The sequence below is a fragment of the Haplochromis burtoni genome, unplaced genomic scaffold (genome assembly GCF_018398535.1).
Source record: "Haplochromis burtoni strain Fernald_Lab_line unplaced genomic scaffold, NCSU_Asbu1 Contig_242, whole genome shotgun sequence".
Lineage (NCBI taxonomy): Eukaryota > Metazoa > Chordata > Actinopteri > Cichliformes > Cichlidae > Haplochromis > Haplochromis burtoni.
This window is the reverse complement of record NW_024582603.1, coordinates 219,536-234,200: the sequence shown is the minus strand read 5'-3', so window position 1 is coordinate 234,200 and position 14,665 is coordinate 219,536. Positions and strand designations below refer to the sequence as shown.

At 39.5% G+C, this 14,665-nt stretch overlaps 3 protein-coding genes across 5 annotated transcripts in view; 1 reads left to right on the top strand and 2 right to left on the bottom strand.

Annotated features, from left to right (window-relative positions):
• The window catches only part of LOC102301179 (GTPase IMAP family member 9-like), a 16,449-nt gene extending 12,575 nt beyond the window's left edge, over window positions 1-3,874 (bottom strand). Inside the window, exons 1-7 of one of the 2 annotated variants that reach the window (XM_042227070.1) lie at window positions 3,671-3,874; window positions 3,333-3,443; window positions 2,903-2,980; window positions 1,304-1,354; window positions 1,144-1,194; window positions 1,006-1,056; window positions 713-763 (exon numbers count right to left, since the gene is read on the bottom strand). In XM_042227070.1, the coding sequence (XP_042083004.1) occupies window positions 713-763; window positions 1,006-1,056; window positions 1,144-1,194; window positions 1,304-1,354; window positions 2,903-2,980; window positions 3,333-3,372 (322 nt within the window). In that variant the 5' untranslated portion in view covers window positions 3,373-3,443; window positions 3,671-3,874. The remainder of the gene's footprint in view (window positions 1-712; window positions 764-1,005; window positions 1,057-1,143; window positions 1,195-1,303; window positions 1,355-2,902; window positions 2,981-3,332; window positions 3,444-3,670) is intronic. The other variant, XM_042227071.1, reaches the window with a different exon arrangement.
• A 90-nt stretch (window positions 3,875-3,964) lies between these two features.
• xrcc6 (X-ray repair complementing defective repair in Chinese hamster cells 6) lies at window positions 3,965-9,463 on the bottom strand. Its single transcript, XM_042227068.1, has 13 exons — window positions 9,334-9,463; window positions 8,813-8,917; window positions 7,810-7,922; window positions 7,555-7,696; window positions 7,053-7,304; window positions 6,655-6,841; window positions 6,374-6,560; window positions 6,075-6,243; window positions 5,550-5,711; window positions 5,204-5,333; window positions 4,925-5,025; window positions 4,722-4,838; window positions 3,965-4,538 (listed from the first exon to the last, which is right to left on the bottom strand). The coding sequence occupies exons 2-13, from the start codon at window positions 8,883-8,885 to the stop codon at window positions 4,339-4,341; spliced, it is 1,833 nt and encodes a 610-aa protein (XP_042083002.1). The 5' UTR covers window positions 8,886-8,917; window positions 9,334-9,463; the 3' UTR covers window positions 3,965-4,338.
• Window positions 9,464-9,523: 60 nt separating this feature from the next.
• On the top strand, window positions 9,524-14,665 carry desi1b (desumoylating isopeptidase 1b). 2 transcript variants are annotated; one of them, XR_001336892.2, is made up of 7 exons: window positions 9,524-9,908; window positions 10,022-10,043; window positions 10,165-10,237; window positions 10,366-10,475; window positions 10,860-10,982; window positions 11,574-11,706; window positions 13,237-14,665. XR_001336892.2 is itself a non-coding variant. In XM_014338658.2 (6 exons), the coding sequence occupies exons 1-6, from the start codon at window positions 9,821-9,823 to the stop codon at window positions 11,650-11,652; spliced, it is 495 nt and encodes a 164-aa protein (XP_014194144.1). In that variant the 5' UTR covers window positions 9,524-9,820; the 3' UTR covers window positions 11,653-14,665. The 2 variants fall into 2 exon arrangements, 1 of the variants encoding a protein (XP_014194144.1); XM_014338658.2 differs by having other exon boundaries at window positions 11,574-14,665.

Genomic DNA, 14,665 nt, shown 5'->3' with positions numbered 1-14,665 from the left:
GAGAGAGTATTGTTTCCTTCATTTCTGCCTTTATGTGTGGACGGGATTATTTTTTAAAACGAAAACGGAAAATCTCCGTTTTCAAAAATACCCGTGTACGTGTGGACGTAGCCTCAGTCTCTGACTGGAAGCGCTAATTCGTCATTCGGCTTTTGTCAGACTAAAGTAACTGTTAAAACTGTTTGAAAAGCTCAGCTATACAACAAGGAGAGATTGAGAATTTCCTTTTAGTTCTCAGTTTATTTGATATTGACAAAAGTTAGTCAGTTTTGTCTGTTCTTCTGTAAAACAAACTAAGATTTATTTTTAGAATTAATATTTTGTTTCTAAGTGGAATTGACAGTTTAGTCTGTTTCGTTTGTTCTATTTTGAAACTTAAACGCTTTAGCGGCTGCCTTTTGTGTAGTTTGCAATATTTGCCTTTATTTATCTGAAAAAGTCTCATGTTCCTTAAGTACATCTACCCTGTTGAACTTATTATGGGAAATAAATATTTAAATAAAAACAAGCTGCTGATTATTTCACATTTTACTTGTGAGCAACGGCACATTTAAATCTTACAAATATAGTTATTTGGCTTATATCGTGATAGATATCGTTATCGCCTGAAATGTAAAAAACATATCGTGATATGAAAAAATCTCATATCGCCCAGCTCTAATATATAGAGTATGTAGCTAAATATAGCTAATAAAAAAGACAACAAACTGACTGTTGATGGCTTTGATGACAGCAGCGATCCACTTGAACCTTGAGGAAAATGCTGGGGAAGCAAGCAGACAGAAATTTACATTAGTGTTGTAATTACTCGCATGTATCACAGAAACAGCTGTGATGCCTTCACATTTTAAACTGCTGTCACATGTCTGCTTGCACTGCTGGGTCACGTCCTCTGATAGCCACTCAGATTCTAAACGTTTTCTTTTACGCTCTCTCCGAAAAAGCCTATTTGCAACACGCAGTGAAGAGAAAACGAAATCCAACAAAGATACGAGAAATACTTACTGGCTAAAAAGCGCCAAATCCGAGACAGCCACTTAAACAAGGTCTGGATTACTGAGACACGAGACATGGAGTGGAAAAAGTCAGCTCCTGTTTAACAGATTTTGTTTTAAATGGTAAAATGGGGGATGTGCTTTATACCTCGGAGGGTTCCCACAAGCCGACTTATCCACCCCCAAAGAGCTGACAGACCTGAAGGGAAAAGAAATAATCAGTGTGCATGAATTAACTCAGTTTCATTTTGCTGGTTTTGTCCTGAAACTTGGAAGTCAAAGTCATGTATTAACTTAGATAAACTCACCAGTTAAAGAACAAAAGAGACGAATCGGCCATCGAATCAGAGCTGGGAGAGCTGCAGGGAAGTGTGGCTAGAATGAGTATCGCAGAGTGTGATAATAATAGTGTGACAATAATTTTCTATAATGAACATGGATTTATTCATATGCCATAACTGTAGGATCCATACTGCCCTCTTTTATTTGTTTCTTTTGGATTTACTATAATCAAACTCTACATTCAATCAGCTGATACAGGACAAAAGACACACTGTAGACATGAGCAAGAGATGAATAGTGACTAATAATGAAATGCTGAGTGGTGTATGAACACACAGAGAGAAAACACCTGATTAAAGCCGAAATACTCATTGAATCAAGGGAAGTCTGCAGCATCCTAAGCATCTTGCTGCATAACTAAGAGATGATTCAGTGTATCTTTTGTCCTGTCTCCCTCTCTGAGCCTGGTTCTGATGGAGGTTGCTTCCTGTTAAAAGGGAGTTTTTCTTCCCCGATGTTGCCAAATGCTCGCTCATAAGGGGTTGTTCTGATTGTTGAGGTTTTCTCCATTATTGTCAGAAAATGCCTGAGATTACTGTTGTGATTTGGTGATATATAAATAAAACTGAGTTGAGTTGAATTTAACTGAATTGAATTAAATTGAACGGGGCCTGATTATTTATGATCTTCATGCGAAGAGAAGGATTTTAAATTCGATTATGCATTTAACTGGCAGCCAGTAAAGAGAAGCCAGTATAGGAGAAATACGCTCTCTCTTTCTAGTCTCTGTCCCATTTTGAATCATTTAAGTGTTCAGATGACAGGTTATTGATTCGGTTTAAAGATTTAGACTAGTGTGTCGTATGTTTGCGGTATGTTACTCGCAATTACTCCCTCCACCCCCCTTATCTCCTGTCTTTCGATAACTTGGCTCTCACACCCTGTCAGGTCTGGCATGACAACCACTCAGATAATAATGTGAGATCTAAAATAAAAGATATAAAAAATAAATAAATAAAAGAAAACAGCTAACAAGAGGAGCCTATAGACTGTCTACAGCAGCGGTCCCCAACCCCCGGGCCTCGGACCTGGTACCGGTCCGTGAGTCGTTTGGTACCGGGCCGCGAGAGTTGAGGCTCAGGTGTGAAATGTATGGTTTTCAGGGTTTTTATCGGTTTTCAGCGTTATTTTGTTATCGTTTTTATCGTTTACTCGGTTTTCCTGGGTCTTTTCACGTGTGTTATGAATAAATCTTCTTTTTTTCGGTACCAGTACTAGTTTTATTTTGTTGTATTTATCCGGACACCTTAAAGGCCGGTCCGTGAAAATATTGTCGGGCATAAACCGGTCCGTGGCGCAAAAAAGGTTGGGGACCGCTGGTCTACAGCACTCCTCTTGGCAATGCAAATGTGTTTGGCACAACAAAGCAGACCATGATTCTGTTTGCTAAAAGTGCTGGACAGGAGAAGTTTAAAAGAAAAAGGAATGGAAAAAAAGACTAGTAAGATTTAAAAACATCTGTTTACTACCTGAAAATAATTCCCTATTACAGATTCATTATTTATTTTCTAGACTCAGTAAAAGTCATTAAACAGTACAAGTGTGGGTGTTGCTCTGTGACTGACTCTGTGAGAACCTGTAGAGAAGATACCCCACCACGGTAAAAAGTCCCATCTGGACACTGTTGGTGTTCATCCACCAGCCTATCAAGAAGAAGGCAGGGAGGCAAACATGACATTAGCGGTGCAGAGCTGTTCACAACTTAGCATCAGTTTAGCCTTTCACCCACATTTAGAAAAAAAAATAGAAATGAAATCCCCTGAAGGATCCCAAGAAAGCTGTGTCACATGGTTTTTTATTGTTTACACTTATTTTTAAGACTTAACTACAATCCCTGAACTCAACACTTTACATGTAACATACATTTTGCAGAAATAAAGATGCATCATCAGAATATACTAAAAAAAAAAGACAATAAATTAAAAAAAAAAAAAAATTCAATATCATATTTTTTGTGTGTAAATTTTTTTTTTTTTTTATGTATATTTTGCCTACCTGCATCCACAGGGGTGTCTTTCTCACACTGACACTCCATGTCTCAGCAGATGGGAACACTGTAGTTGGTGTGAAGGTAAGAAGAACAGGCAGCACCACTTCTGCTCAGAGCTAACACAGGTTAAACAAACTGCTTGAAAAACGCTACAATGTTTATGTAATTTTCCTAAGTGTTCAGTTATAAGGAAGGAATAAAAACTCATCTGATATAAAAGCAAAGGGTTCTGATTAATAGGTGTCTAGACTACAAGACAGAGCTGAAAAACCAAACATAACATAATGTTGTTAAGTCCTTTTTGAACTTTATCGACAGCAAAATGCTCATGAAGAGCTTTTACCTGATGTGTAGCCAGATAATCGCCCTCCAAGAGTGACATCAGCTTTCAGACTGTCAGTACAACTCACATGAGGTTTAAACTCTAATTTCTTCTTCCTGCTTTTGCGCAGGCCTGCCCTCCTCAGGAACAGTACTTCCTTTTTGTTATGCAGCAAAACAAATCAATGACGAGGCCCAGGAATGCTGATCATGCAGTTTGACCTGGGACACACCTTTTTTTGTGCAACATGAACTAGAAATGCAGCTTAAGGTGAACTAACCTGTGTGATTATGTAAATAAAAGGAATCAGGTGAGTAGTATAAAACAGTTTATTAATGCAAATGCAGCGCCATCAAGTGTCACCACTAGTTACAGTATTTATAAGATCAGTGTATTCCAATGCTTCTAGACTTCTTTATCATTTCAAACACCACTGGAGTGAGTGCTTGATCACAACAGAATGACAGTTTTTTTTTAAACATTCAAACAGTATTTATACATAATGGGGCTGTCACGCTATTCTTATCTAATCAAGCCCAACAGGAAAAAACAGCGTCTGGTCCATGTGAGGGCCGTGTAGCGAGTTTAAAACAAGCACAGGAACCATACATGATGACTGCTCAAACAGATTCAAAAGTTAACCAGAACTTTGTGCAAAGCTGTTGTGGATTAAGTCTGGTGTGGACTCCTCATGAGCCTAAACGGGCAATCAAAGCATCTATCAGCTCCTGCTTCTTGGTCCCAGTGGTTCGAACCCCAAATTGCTTACAGGCGTCCTTTAGAACGGGCACAGTCAGCTTTGCCAGAGTGCCGTTCTGCACGTGGGCCTTCAACTCATCTTCTGTCAGCTCTACTTTGGGCTTCTTCTCAGCTCCACCTCCAGTATCAGCTGCGAGTTCATGGAGTAAAAGAATAATCAGATTTATCAAATCACAGAATTCCCAAACTACTGAATGATGCAAGTTATTAATAAGTCAATCCGACTACCTGGAAACATTTTGCTTGGGATGTAATTCACAACACATACTAGCACATAACTTTACGTAGTTTCACTGATGGTTCATGCTCTGACCTGTTTTGCGTTTGGCAGCTGGCTTGCTCTCTGGATTGTAGTAGGCAGGGTAGACCAGATCTTTGAACTCCTGGACCAGAGGACCCAGACGCTGGTCTATTTGGTCAACCTTTGGCACTGAGGAAGAGAAAGAGCGCGATGAGCAGAATTACTCTAGCAGCCACAAAAGGAAACTGGGATCTGTGTTTAGGTCTGCATCTTACTGATGAGATCCTCAATTTCCTCTGGAGCCATCATATCCAGAGCCAAGGCCTCCAGGTTCCTAAAATGCTGCTGGATGACTGGGTTCTCAAAACCTTCACTCCTACATGACATTACAGAGTGTGAAAATAATATTAGTGGTTACGCAAAAAACAAAAAAAGGAAATGCATGACTCTGCTATAAACCAGAGTACTTCTTGTTGTTAGTTTTATGAAATTTGATATAACTCCTCAGTTTTCCTGTTTAAAAAAAAAAAAAAAAAAGGGGGCTCTAGAGTTACCTGTATTTGAACCTGAGTTTGGAGACAATCTCTTTCATCTTGTCCACCTGTGTTTGTGAGGCCGAGGGAAACTGCGGAGGGTCCAGAGTCCGCAAATCATCGGCGTATGGCAGGTAGATGACGTTGAAACCTGGTAAAGTCATGAGCAGACAAGACGCGTCACGCTGCAGTCAATTACACACAACTAAGTTCAAATGTTTAAGTAATATTTATGTATTTGCGAGTTCTCTGTATTACTGTCAAATTTAGTTATTTTTGCTAAAAGCTGTAAAGACGCTGAAGTTGCACTTAAAGAAGCTAAAATAATTAAATGTAATTAGCCATCTTGACCCCAGCACCACATTACCTGGTGGTGTAATCTGTACTTTCCCCTCGTCGAGCTCCTCATTCTGAGGCAATAGGGCAACAAACCGAGGTGGATAGTTTCTGCGGGAGATGAAACGGCACAGAGCGAACACGTTCCTCTCGCTGCACTTCTTCAGCAAGGCGGAGAACAGACATGAACTGCCTTGAGTAAAAATAAATAAAAATCACAGGATATCTGATTCAGTATCAATGAGATCCACATTTACTATGACTGAACAGACAATTTTTATAGCTGCTTACAATTTAATTAAAGCTTTTACTTTAAACCCATCATCAATTCTATTTTATCAAATGCTTCTCAAATTCAGGGGAGCCTAAGCATAACTCAGCTTTAACTCAGCGTTCTTGGAACAAAGAGTCTTTGCATGCAGGGTGTAGATGAGTGAAACTTAAGTTAAGTTGACTATGACCTTTATTTGAAAAAATATTTAGAAATATCCAGAGTCAACACTGTGGTTTTATTCTTCCTTCCTAGAATTAAATCAGACTGCACACACAGTTCTACCTTTCACCTCATCCTCCTCAGGATAGAGGAAGACAGCAGGCCGGATATGGTGAAGCAGTTTGAGCTTTTCCATCGGTTTGAATCCAATCAGAAACAATCCAGGGTCATCAAACTTCTTAATGGCATCCACCTCGTCCCTCTCCATCACAATCTCTTTACCACCATAATACTACACAACACACACACACAGATAAAGTGGAGTTTTCATGTGTAAGTTAAATCTTAAAAAAATAAAAAGCACTCAAATAATGGAATAAACATAGCACTGCTTTCGATTGGGATCACGAGATTTTCATTACCTGGGCTTTCTTTATCTCACTGGGCAGCAGCAGACTGCCAGTTTGGGTGTGGAAGGTTCGAGTTTTGCTGCGGACTGGCTCGTTGGTTTCCCTGTAAAGTTTGATGGAACCTGGTTTGCGAGCTGCCACAGCAGTTGCATAAATTCCCACGGCTACATTTATGCCCTCCCCGAGGCACAGGTTTAACCTAAAGACAGCAGAAAGAATAGATAGTGTAAAAAAACAGCCAAGAGGAAAAGGTAAATAAATACGCTATGGAGACAAAGAAAGCCATTGCTTGCCTTGCCAAGGTTCTTTTCTTCAGCTCTTTGGCCCGCACCCGTTTCTGGAGGTCCTCCAGCTTGTCAGAAGGCTGCAGCTGCAGCCCCATCTCACTCTCATCCTCTGGTGGACTTACAATGTCACAAAAGAAGAGCGAGATGTTGAAGCCCCCCGGTTTCATCAGGTGCATTAAATCAATAACGACGCCTAAAAGAAGAGGGTCGAGGGAAGACAGCCCACATACACAATTACCAATGATAACAAATCATCACACTTCAGTAAAATAATGTGAACTTGCAGAATTAGCAGAAGATAGAAACCCGAAAGGCTGGTAAAGTTAATCAATTATAAAAGCAGAGCGGCAGTGATAAAATTTACAGTTAAAAGGGCTTGCGTGAATAGCTTCTTTTAGACCCACCAGTCTCCTTGAGATCACTGGCCTTGGTACGAGCCTGTCGATCTTTCACGCTGTCGCCTCCGTGTGGTTCATCCCTGCACGTGAAAATCATAAGCCGCTTGTGGGAGAGGCGGAGCTTGATGTCACTGTAGAGGTTGGCACAGCACCACAGAGCATCTCCTAATGATGTCTCTCCACTGCCTATGGTCTCTGCCGCCAGCTTGGCACCTTTTTCCCCCCGCAGAGCATCCACCTCCTGGACTCGCTTTGCACCTGTCCAAAGCAAGAGACAGACAAGGGTATAAGAAAGATATGTTCAGCAGTTTACAAACTACTGAGGAAGTATGAGCCAATATTGACTGCAGCTTTGCTCTGCTCTTTTTAAGTTTTGGTCTAAAATAAAGAAAAAAAAAAAGAGGAAAAAGAACTGCAGATAAGAAGATTGCCTACATTTGTGCTTGAAACAAAACAATAACAAAATAAAGTGTAATTATGCGTTTGTTTGAAAGAGCTGCAATCATACCAGGCTCATTGAGATCGTGGTACACATAGACATGCTTAAATGAGTTTCTGGGGTTCTTGCTCTGCTCTGTGCCGTAGAAAACCAGAGCCACCAGGTCCCTGTCGCTACTGATGATCTTGCTGGTGTACACAGTGCGCACAACCTACAAGAGCAGCACACAAACCATCATTGTTACAAGGTTGCTATATGAAGCAGAGCGAAATAACTACTATAAAATTAAAACTAGCAAAAGAAAAAGATAACCAGCCATCTCACCTGCATGGTCATATCAAAGTTGGAGGGTTCCCCGTCTTCCCCTTTGATGAACATCTCCTTGGAGGCATCAACCAAGAACACCAAGCTGTCTCTCCCTGTAATTTTGTAGTCTCCTATTGAAGATGGAGACCTGGTTTATTCTGTTGTCACTTCAATATCACTTTTTGTATCAATGCTACATGCCAACATTTTACTTGTGCTGAAGTAGATTTTAATAACTAAAATGTGATAATAAAATGTGATAACAGCAAAAGTATCATTTAAGAAATCCTGAGCCACCCCTCAATTCTTGACTTTTTGCCAGGTGCAGCATTTATTGAAACATGTGCAAAGATACAAGGAAATACAGTATATAAGGCAAGTATTCTCACAAAGGTCAGTTTATACTATTTTACAAACTTGAAAGTCAATATTTGGTATGCCAACTTTTATTCATCAACACAACCCTAACTCTCTAAGGTAAGTTTCTTGTCATTTCATTAAGTAGTCTTTAGGAGTAGTTCTCCAGGCTTCTTGAAGAACATTCAAACTTCCTGACTGTGACAGGAAGATGGCGCATTTGCTCGGCTTGACTTCTACCTGCCTACGTTGTATTATATTTTATGCTCTTATATCAGCCCTGACGTTTAATATATGGAGCTATGCCGCTGTGATTTACGACCGTTCTTCCATATTGATGATGCCTCACCTAACTCTGCAGCTGAACTTTTATTGTTAGTTGCCTTTCTACACCTGAATGATTTATAAGTCAGTGTTAAGTGAATTAAGAATTAAAAGCATTCCTCTGAAAATTGCCAGGTTCAAGAACTGGAGTTAATAAAGGGGGGAAAGCAGCCAATGTTTAAAGAAAAACTTTGAAAGACCTTCATAAAACCTGGAAAGCTATTACACAAAACACAACAAAGTGGGGCTCTTAGGAAGCTAAATATAAACAAATAAGTGGTGGCTCAAGACTTTTGCACAGCGGTGTAAATAAGCGTTGAGTAGCGGTTTTTCCTTTTACCCCCTGACTGCTCCCCTTCTTCTTGCTCTCCCTCCTCATCCTCGTTTTGGTAGTAGGCGTTCCACTCTGCCATTGGTGCTGCCTTCAGTCCCGTCTCAGGATTTACTGTGAAAACCAAGGATAAAAGACTGCCGCATTTACAACACTAGATTCAAACAAAGTACCAATGGCAGAAGGCTTTTCTGTGGCGTATTTAAAAAGTGCATCCTATGTACTCCTACAAATAAACATATGGTGCAACTTTCACCAGATAATAATCATTATGCACACGACAAGGTATTTCAAAACAGTTTTAATGTCTCGTTAACGCATTACTAATGTTTAATTAACTATGTTTTTAACTTTAGCTAGCAAATTTTAGCTAGCTTAGCTTGTACTTAGCCACTTTTCGTGCCATTTCCATTTAGGAGCACACTATGTAACAATGTTATGGGTCTAATGAGGCACGAAAATTGATAGCCTAAACTTACAACATAAATGAAATACATACACAGTTTTCGTCAGAGAATTCCGTCACTTACCGTGTGCTTCTCCTTTCTGCACACAAGTCCAGGCTAGTTTCAATCACTGGCGCGTTCAGATACGTGAACAAGCACGGTTCAAACGCCTACTGGATGTCTTATCGTCTATTGGCAGTTTATCTGCCAATCTAAGGTATTGGCCAATCCCGTTTAAAAACGCGGGGTTTATTTACCCTAAAGCCGGAAGCCTGCTGTTCACGTGATAGGACAGTAGCGTTATCGTTGATAGACAGTGACACAGCACTGGAATTGACTCCCGGCAACTTCGAGCTAGGTTTTACATTTACTTTTTTATTTTACAGTTATTACTAGCATTTTAAACAGCCTGTAGCCTGAATTTATTCTTTCTCACAGTTCCACCACCAGAAGGTTTATTAAACTTTTCTTTGCCACCGGGAAGCTAGCTAGCTGGGAACTCTGTAGTGACTAAGTAACTTTCTAAAAGGTTAGCTGCATTGTCGTTTCGAATAAATCGTTTTGCGTTATCATGGACCAAACTGATTCTTATCCAGTAAAACTTTACGTTTATGACCTGTCCAGAGGGATGGCCCGTCAGCTGAGTGCTTCCATGCTGGGTGAGTTTCTGACAAACTCTGTCATGACTCAGTGGGATGCTTCGGAAGTGAAAGTTGTTGTTTTCTAAGGGCGGAAAAAGTTGATCGTAATTTAAATTATTTTATCTTTACAGGGAGACATATTGATGGTATATGGTGAGTTTACATGAAGAAAGTTTTATAAAAAAGTATTCTCACTGAGCACCTGAGCTGCAGTTAAGTATTTAATACCACTGTTTAAAAAAACCAAAAAAACAAATGCATTGGCGTCTAACAGGCACACGGGTGTTGTGGTCCACGGGAAAGAGCACTACTTTGGTGGATCAACAGGCATCACCAATTGTCCACCTGTAAGAATCAGCACCATCCTCTCATATAAACAGTGCACTTTAAAGCCGTTTGATCTAGACACAAAATCAAGAAACTTGTGTCAGTCTCAGTGACAAGTCACTGAAGTGTGCATCTGTTTGTCTCCTAGGGAGGCACCTTGTTGGGGCCGCCTGATTCTGTAGTAGATATGGGCTCCACTGAAGTGCCTGAAGACCTTTTTAAGGAGTATTTAACTTCACTGGGAGAGTCCAAGTACAGGTAAAAGAAGATGATGAGATCTTTATTATTATAATTGTTATTATTGTTGTTGTTGTTTTTTTGGAAAAATACAACTGAACCAAACAGTTACAAATGATTTGTTTTTAAGTAGCACCAGTAGAATTAAGTGCATAGCTTGAATGCACAGAACAAGGCTCATGCGTTACTGCCCTGTTTGAGTCTAAATAATAGTTTTAGGAATGAGCTAAAATGTACATATAGTGTTCTTCCCCCTCATTATTTTGCATTTAAAATGTTTCTGTCTCATCACTTCCTGCTACTCACCTGCTTTTCTCCACCCTGTGGTGCACCTCTCTCTCCCTCTCTCTGCGCTTTGAACTCCTCCTTCTTCCCTCCTCTGACTTCCTCCTTCATTTGTTGCAGAGGTGCCAATTACAACTTGTTTGAGAACAACTGCAACACTTTCAGCAGTGAAGTGGCTCAATTCCTGACAGGCAGAAAGATCCCATCGTACATCACAGACCTTCCATCTGACATCCTCGCCACGTAAGCTTCTTAATTCTGTGCAGTCAAATTGAGTCTCTGCTGATACTGATGGCAAAATACTAAAAATGCATAATAATATCAATTATATTATAGATAATAAATATAAATGGAAAAATGCATTTGAAATTATATGCACCCTGAATGTTGTATTAAATACACCATTACAATATGAATGTACAGTTGTCAAAAATTAGAGACCTGGGTTGAGAAACACTCAAAACACTGAGAATGAGAAAACTATTTTTACACTGCCCAAAATAAACTACTAATTTTGGTCAGCTATGATCACTTTCAGACATTTATTGGCCTTTTCACACGTAGAACTTTCAGCTCCACTTATTAAAGATTTAAGTGAGTGATTTAATTTTGACCCGGTGTCGTTTGTAGAAAAATCCGAAATAAATGGAAACTTAAGTGCCCAATTCTTGTTATTTAAAGACATTGAAGATGTATGCTGTACAATCATTTCATCCTGCGTCTCTTTTGAACGATTACTTTTGTGGTATTAAGTGTTTGCTGTTCTTGTATGATATAACTGACTAATACTTTGGTTTGTAATGTAACTGTACTCTCTGCTGTATTTCCTCACAGACCATTTGGCCAGGCTCTCCGTCCCTTCCTGGATTCCATGGTCATAAATCCTGGAGGCAACAACCTGGCTGGGCAATGATAGACCGAGTCGTGGATTTTAGAAAATAACTGATAACATCCCTGCATGTGGCTGGCAAGTCACTTCTATATTTAATCAGCCATCACTTATTGTTATTGACTTTTATGGTGTTATTCAACATACTCTGAGGTGTATGCGAGGGGTGAAGGTGTGCTAAACTCTGTGGACAGGGGACTAAAAATGGGTCTTATACTTGTTTGTGTACATTAACGTGTTTAAGATTACGTTTTCTTGGGTCAGCAGTAGTGGTGCAACGGATCAAAAATCTCACTGTTCGGATCGGATCACAGTTTTAAGTCACGGATCGGATCAATTTTCGGATCGGCGAAAAAAGACAAAAATTTAACATTTACTTATTGAAGTATTTTTTGCCTGTTAAAAACATTCAACTCAAGACTCATTCCATGCAATTATTAAAAATATATATATATTGGTACAATATAGGGCAGTATAGGGCTTTGTATCTACCACTCAATTCAATTCATTTCAATTGTATTTATAAAGCGCCACATCACAACAACAGTTGTCTCAAGGCGCTTTATATTGTAAGGTAGACCCTACAATAATACATACCGCTCATTATATCGCACTCCGCTGTGATATAATGAGCTGTCACGGTCACGTAGCTTTCCGTTGCCCTGGAGCTCCACCCATTTGTAGTAGTTAGGGCAACAGAAGATGCCTGGGACAGTTCAGCCGTAACTTTAAACTTTTCCTGCTCATACATGCTTGGAACGATCTTGCCACTAAAGTTGACGTGAACGGGATATCATAGCGTGGCTCAAGCACGTTGATCATAGTTTAAACCCCTTGTTTTGCACAACGGAATACGGCCTCCCGTCTGCAGCTAAACACCCCAGTAGCTTTTGTAATAGCTTTAGCCCGGTCGGACTGGGCAGCAAAGGGCTGCTTAAATATCGCAAACTCCTCTGCTCCTCCACTTGGACCGCTATCGCTGGCCATAACCATCGCTGGCCATAACCATCGCTGGCCATAACCATCGCTGGCCATAACCATCGCTGGCCATAACCATCGCTGGCCATAACTATCGCTTGACAGACCCACCACGCGCACCATACACATACTTTTTTTTTTTTAATTTTTTTTTTTTTCTTCGAATCTTTGGATCACGTCCGTGCTGAACCGTGGAGTGGGATTGGTTCGGATTACGGATCAACCGTGATCCGTTGCACCACTAGTCAGCAGGATCACTATACATGCATATCCTCTGGATTAGTATTCAAAGTTGTCATTTTAGAGGCAGGATTCATCCTCTCATGCACTGCTACTTACGAGAGGCGTTTTCAACAGGTATTGTCATCCTCTCACAAGGTGCTCCATTATGTCTCTCTATCATTGTGGCAGTCTGTCACAAAGTTTATTATAGTTAGATGACTGCTCAAAAAAATCGAATGATGAAGAATCCATGAATCGTACTATCATCACATAACCAGCACTGGCCTTGTCTTCCAATCTTTCTGTTTTAATGTGTCTAAAGGATGTCTCAGTTTTAATCATTCACACAGATAATGATAATTTGTAATACTTTTCATGGACAGCAGATCTTTTTGTGTCTTTCTCCAGAGATCTTGTGAGGCAGAGAGATGGCATGTAAGGACTCCCAAGTTAAAATCTGACATTTATGGATTTAAAGGAAACCTTTTCTTTGATATTTATCTATATGTGAAGTTTTTATAGTGACTTTTAAAAATAAAATTAGTTTAGGAACTACTCAAATAAGTGCCTAGTGGCATTTAAAGATCACTGGCAAGGCTTATACTTCTTGCTCTAAGACTTTATTACAAAAAATATTCATGTTGAAAATGGTGGTGTAAAGACTCTGATTGTGTTACGCTGGTAACAAATTGCTAGATGTGTATCAAAATGCACAAAGTGCCAGGATGTAACAGGATACTTTAAGTTCAGTTGTTTTGGCAGAAATCCAAATCTGAATTTGAGTCCAATGCCAAAAATGAGGTATTTGTTCCTTAGTCTATTGTCACATTTCGGTCAGTTTGTTTATTTAACGTGCCATGCTGTGTTCTGCCTTTTCTTCAGTGTGGGTGTGAAATCGTTTCCACTTTTTCTGTCAGTCATCCCAATAATGTAAAAGCTACTAACTTGAATTTCATGGAACTTGGTGGAGAGGGAGAAAAAATGTAATCTGGTGCCTTAATTCTTTTTATTTGTTTGTTTTTACCGTTTGTATTCCTGTAGTTATTAGAACAGGATGCATTTCAAGGCCAGCTCAGTTAAACCCGTTCTGCCGGCTCGTCAGGCTTTAAAAGTATCGTTTGACCAAAGTTTTATCTTCAGAATGCCACGTCCAGGAACATCTGATGAACACAGGGAATTATATATTTTTAAATTCAGGACCACTCAGCTTTACAGCTTTCATTTGCTTTGTCGGGTTTAGAGTTTTCTCAGTTTATAAAGACGCACTGTTTCATATACACTATGCATATTTGACTGTTTATATTTGCATGATTAAACCAGGCATAGGAAAACTATGCGTATCAACCACTTACCTCCATCACTGTTTTGGCAAACTGTGTTTAATTGTTGTGTTTGGGACATGCTTACTCTAAATATTGTTTAACCTGTTGCTCCTTCACCATCCTGATCCTGCGTAGATCATTAATGCACAAGTCTCAAAAAGGCCATCGTTTTGCTTGTATTCAAATATAAATAGGTCTTTAGTTTATTCAGATTGTGAATCTAAAATCACTGAATTGAACCTGAATTTGTTGAGGGGGAAAATGTACTTTAAAAAAAAAGATGTTTGCTTACAAGCAGAGGGTCACACGTGGTTTAGACAAATGTTTGTCTTAAAATGATTAATATATACGTTCGTCTGACATCTAAACCATCATCGGTGGTATCCTGGGCTGTTTAAACTGGGGTGATCATTGATGATGATCTAGACCTCACAAGGCAAATGTTTAACTCTGCACTTTATTAAATGTGTGACATTTTCAAATACTATCTTCCATTAAAATTGTTATTCTCTGAA

Bases quoted from the DNA above. Each gene is read 5' to 3' on its own strand.
- xrcc6 (XM_042227068.1), bottom strand. From the start codon at position 8,885: ATGGCAGAGTGGAACGCCTACTACCAAAACGAGGATGAGGAGGGAGAG. The intron at 6,561-6,654 runs GCAAGCAATGGC...TGCTGTCTTTAG, and splicing joins AAGAAAAGAACCTTGGCAAG to GTTAAACCTGTGCCTCGGGG. The intron at 4,539-4,721 runs GTCAGAGCATGA...ATGAACTCGCAG, and splicing joins AGCTGCCAAACGCAAAACAG to CTGATACTGGAGGTGGAGCT.
- desi1b (XM_014338658.2), top strand. From the start codon at position 9,821: ATGGACCAAACTGATTCTTATCCAGTAAAACTTTACGTTTATGACCTG. The intron at 10,238-10,365 runs GTAAGAATCAGC...TTTGTCTCCTAG, and splicing joins GCATCACCAATTGTCCACCT to GGAGGCACCTTGTTGGGGCC. The intron at 10,476-10,859 runs GTAAAAGAAGAT...CATTTGTTGCAG, and splicing joins CTGGGAGAGTCCAAGTACAG to AGGTGCCAATTACAACTTGT.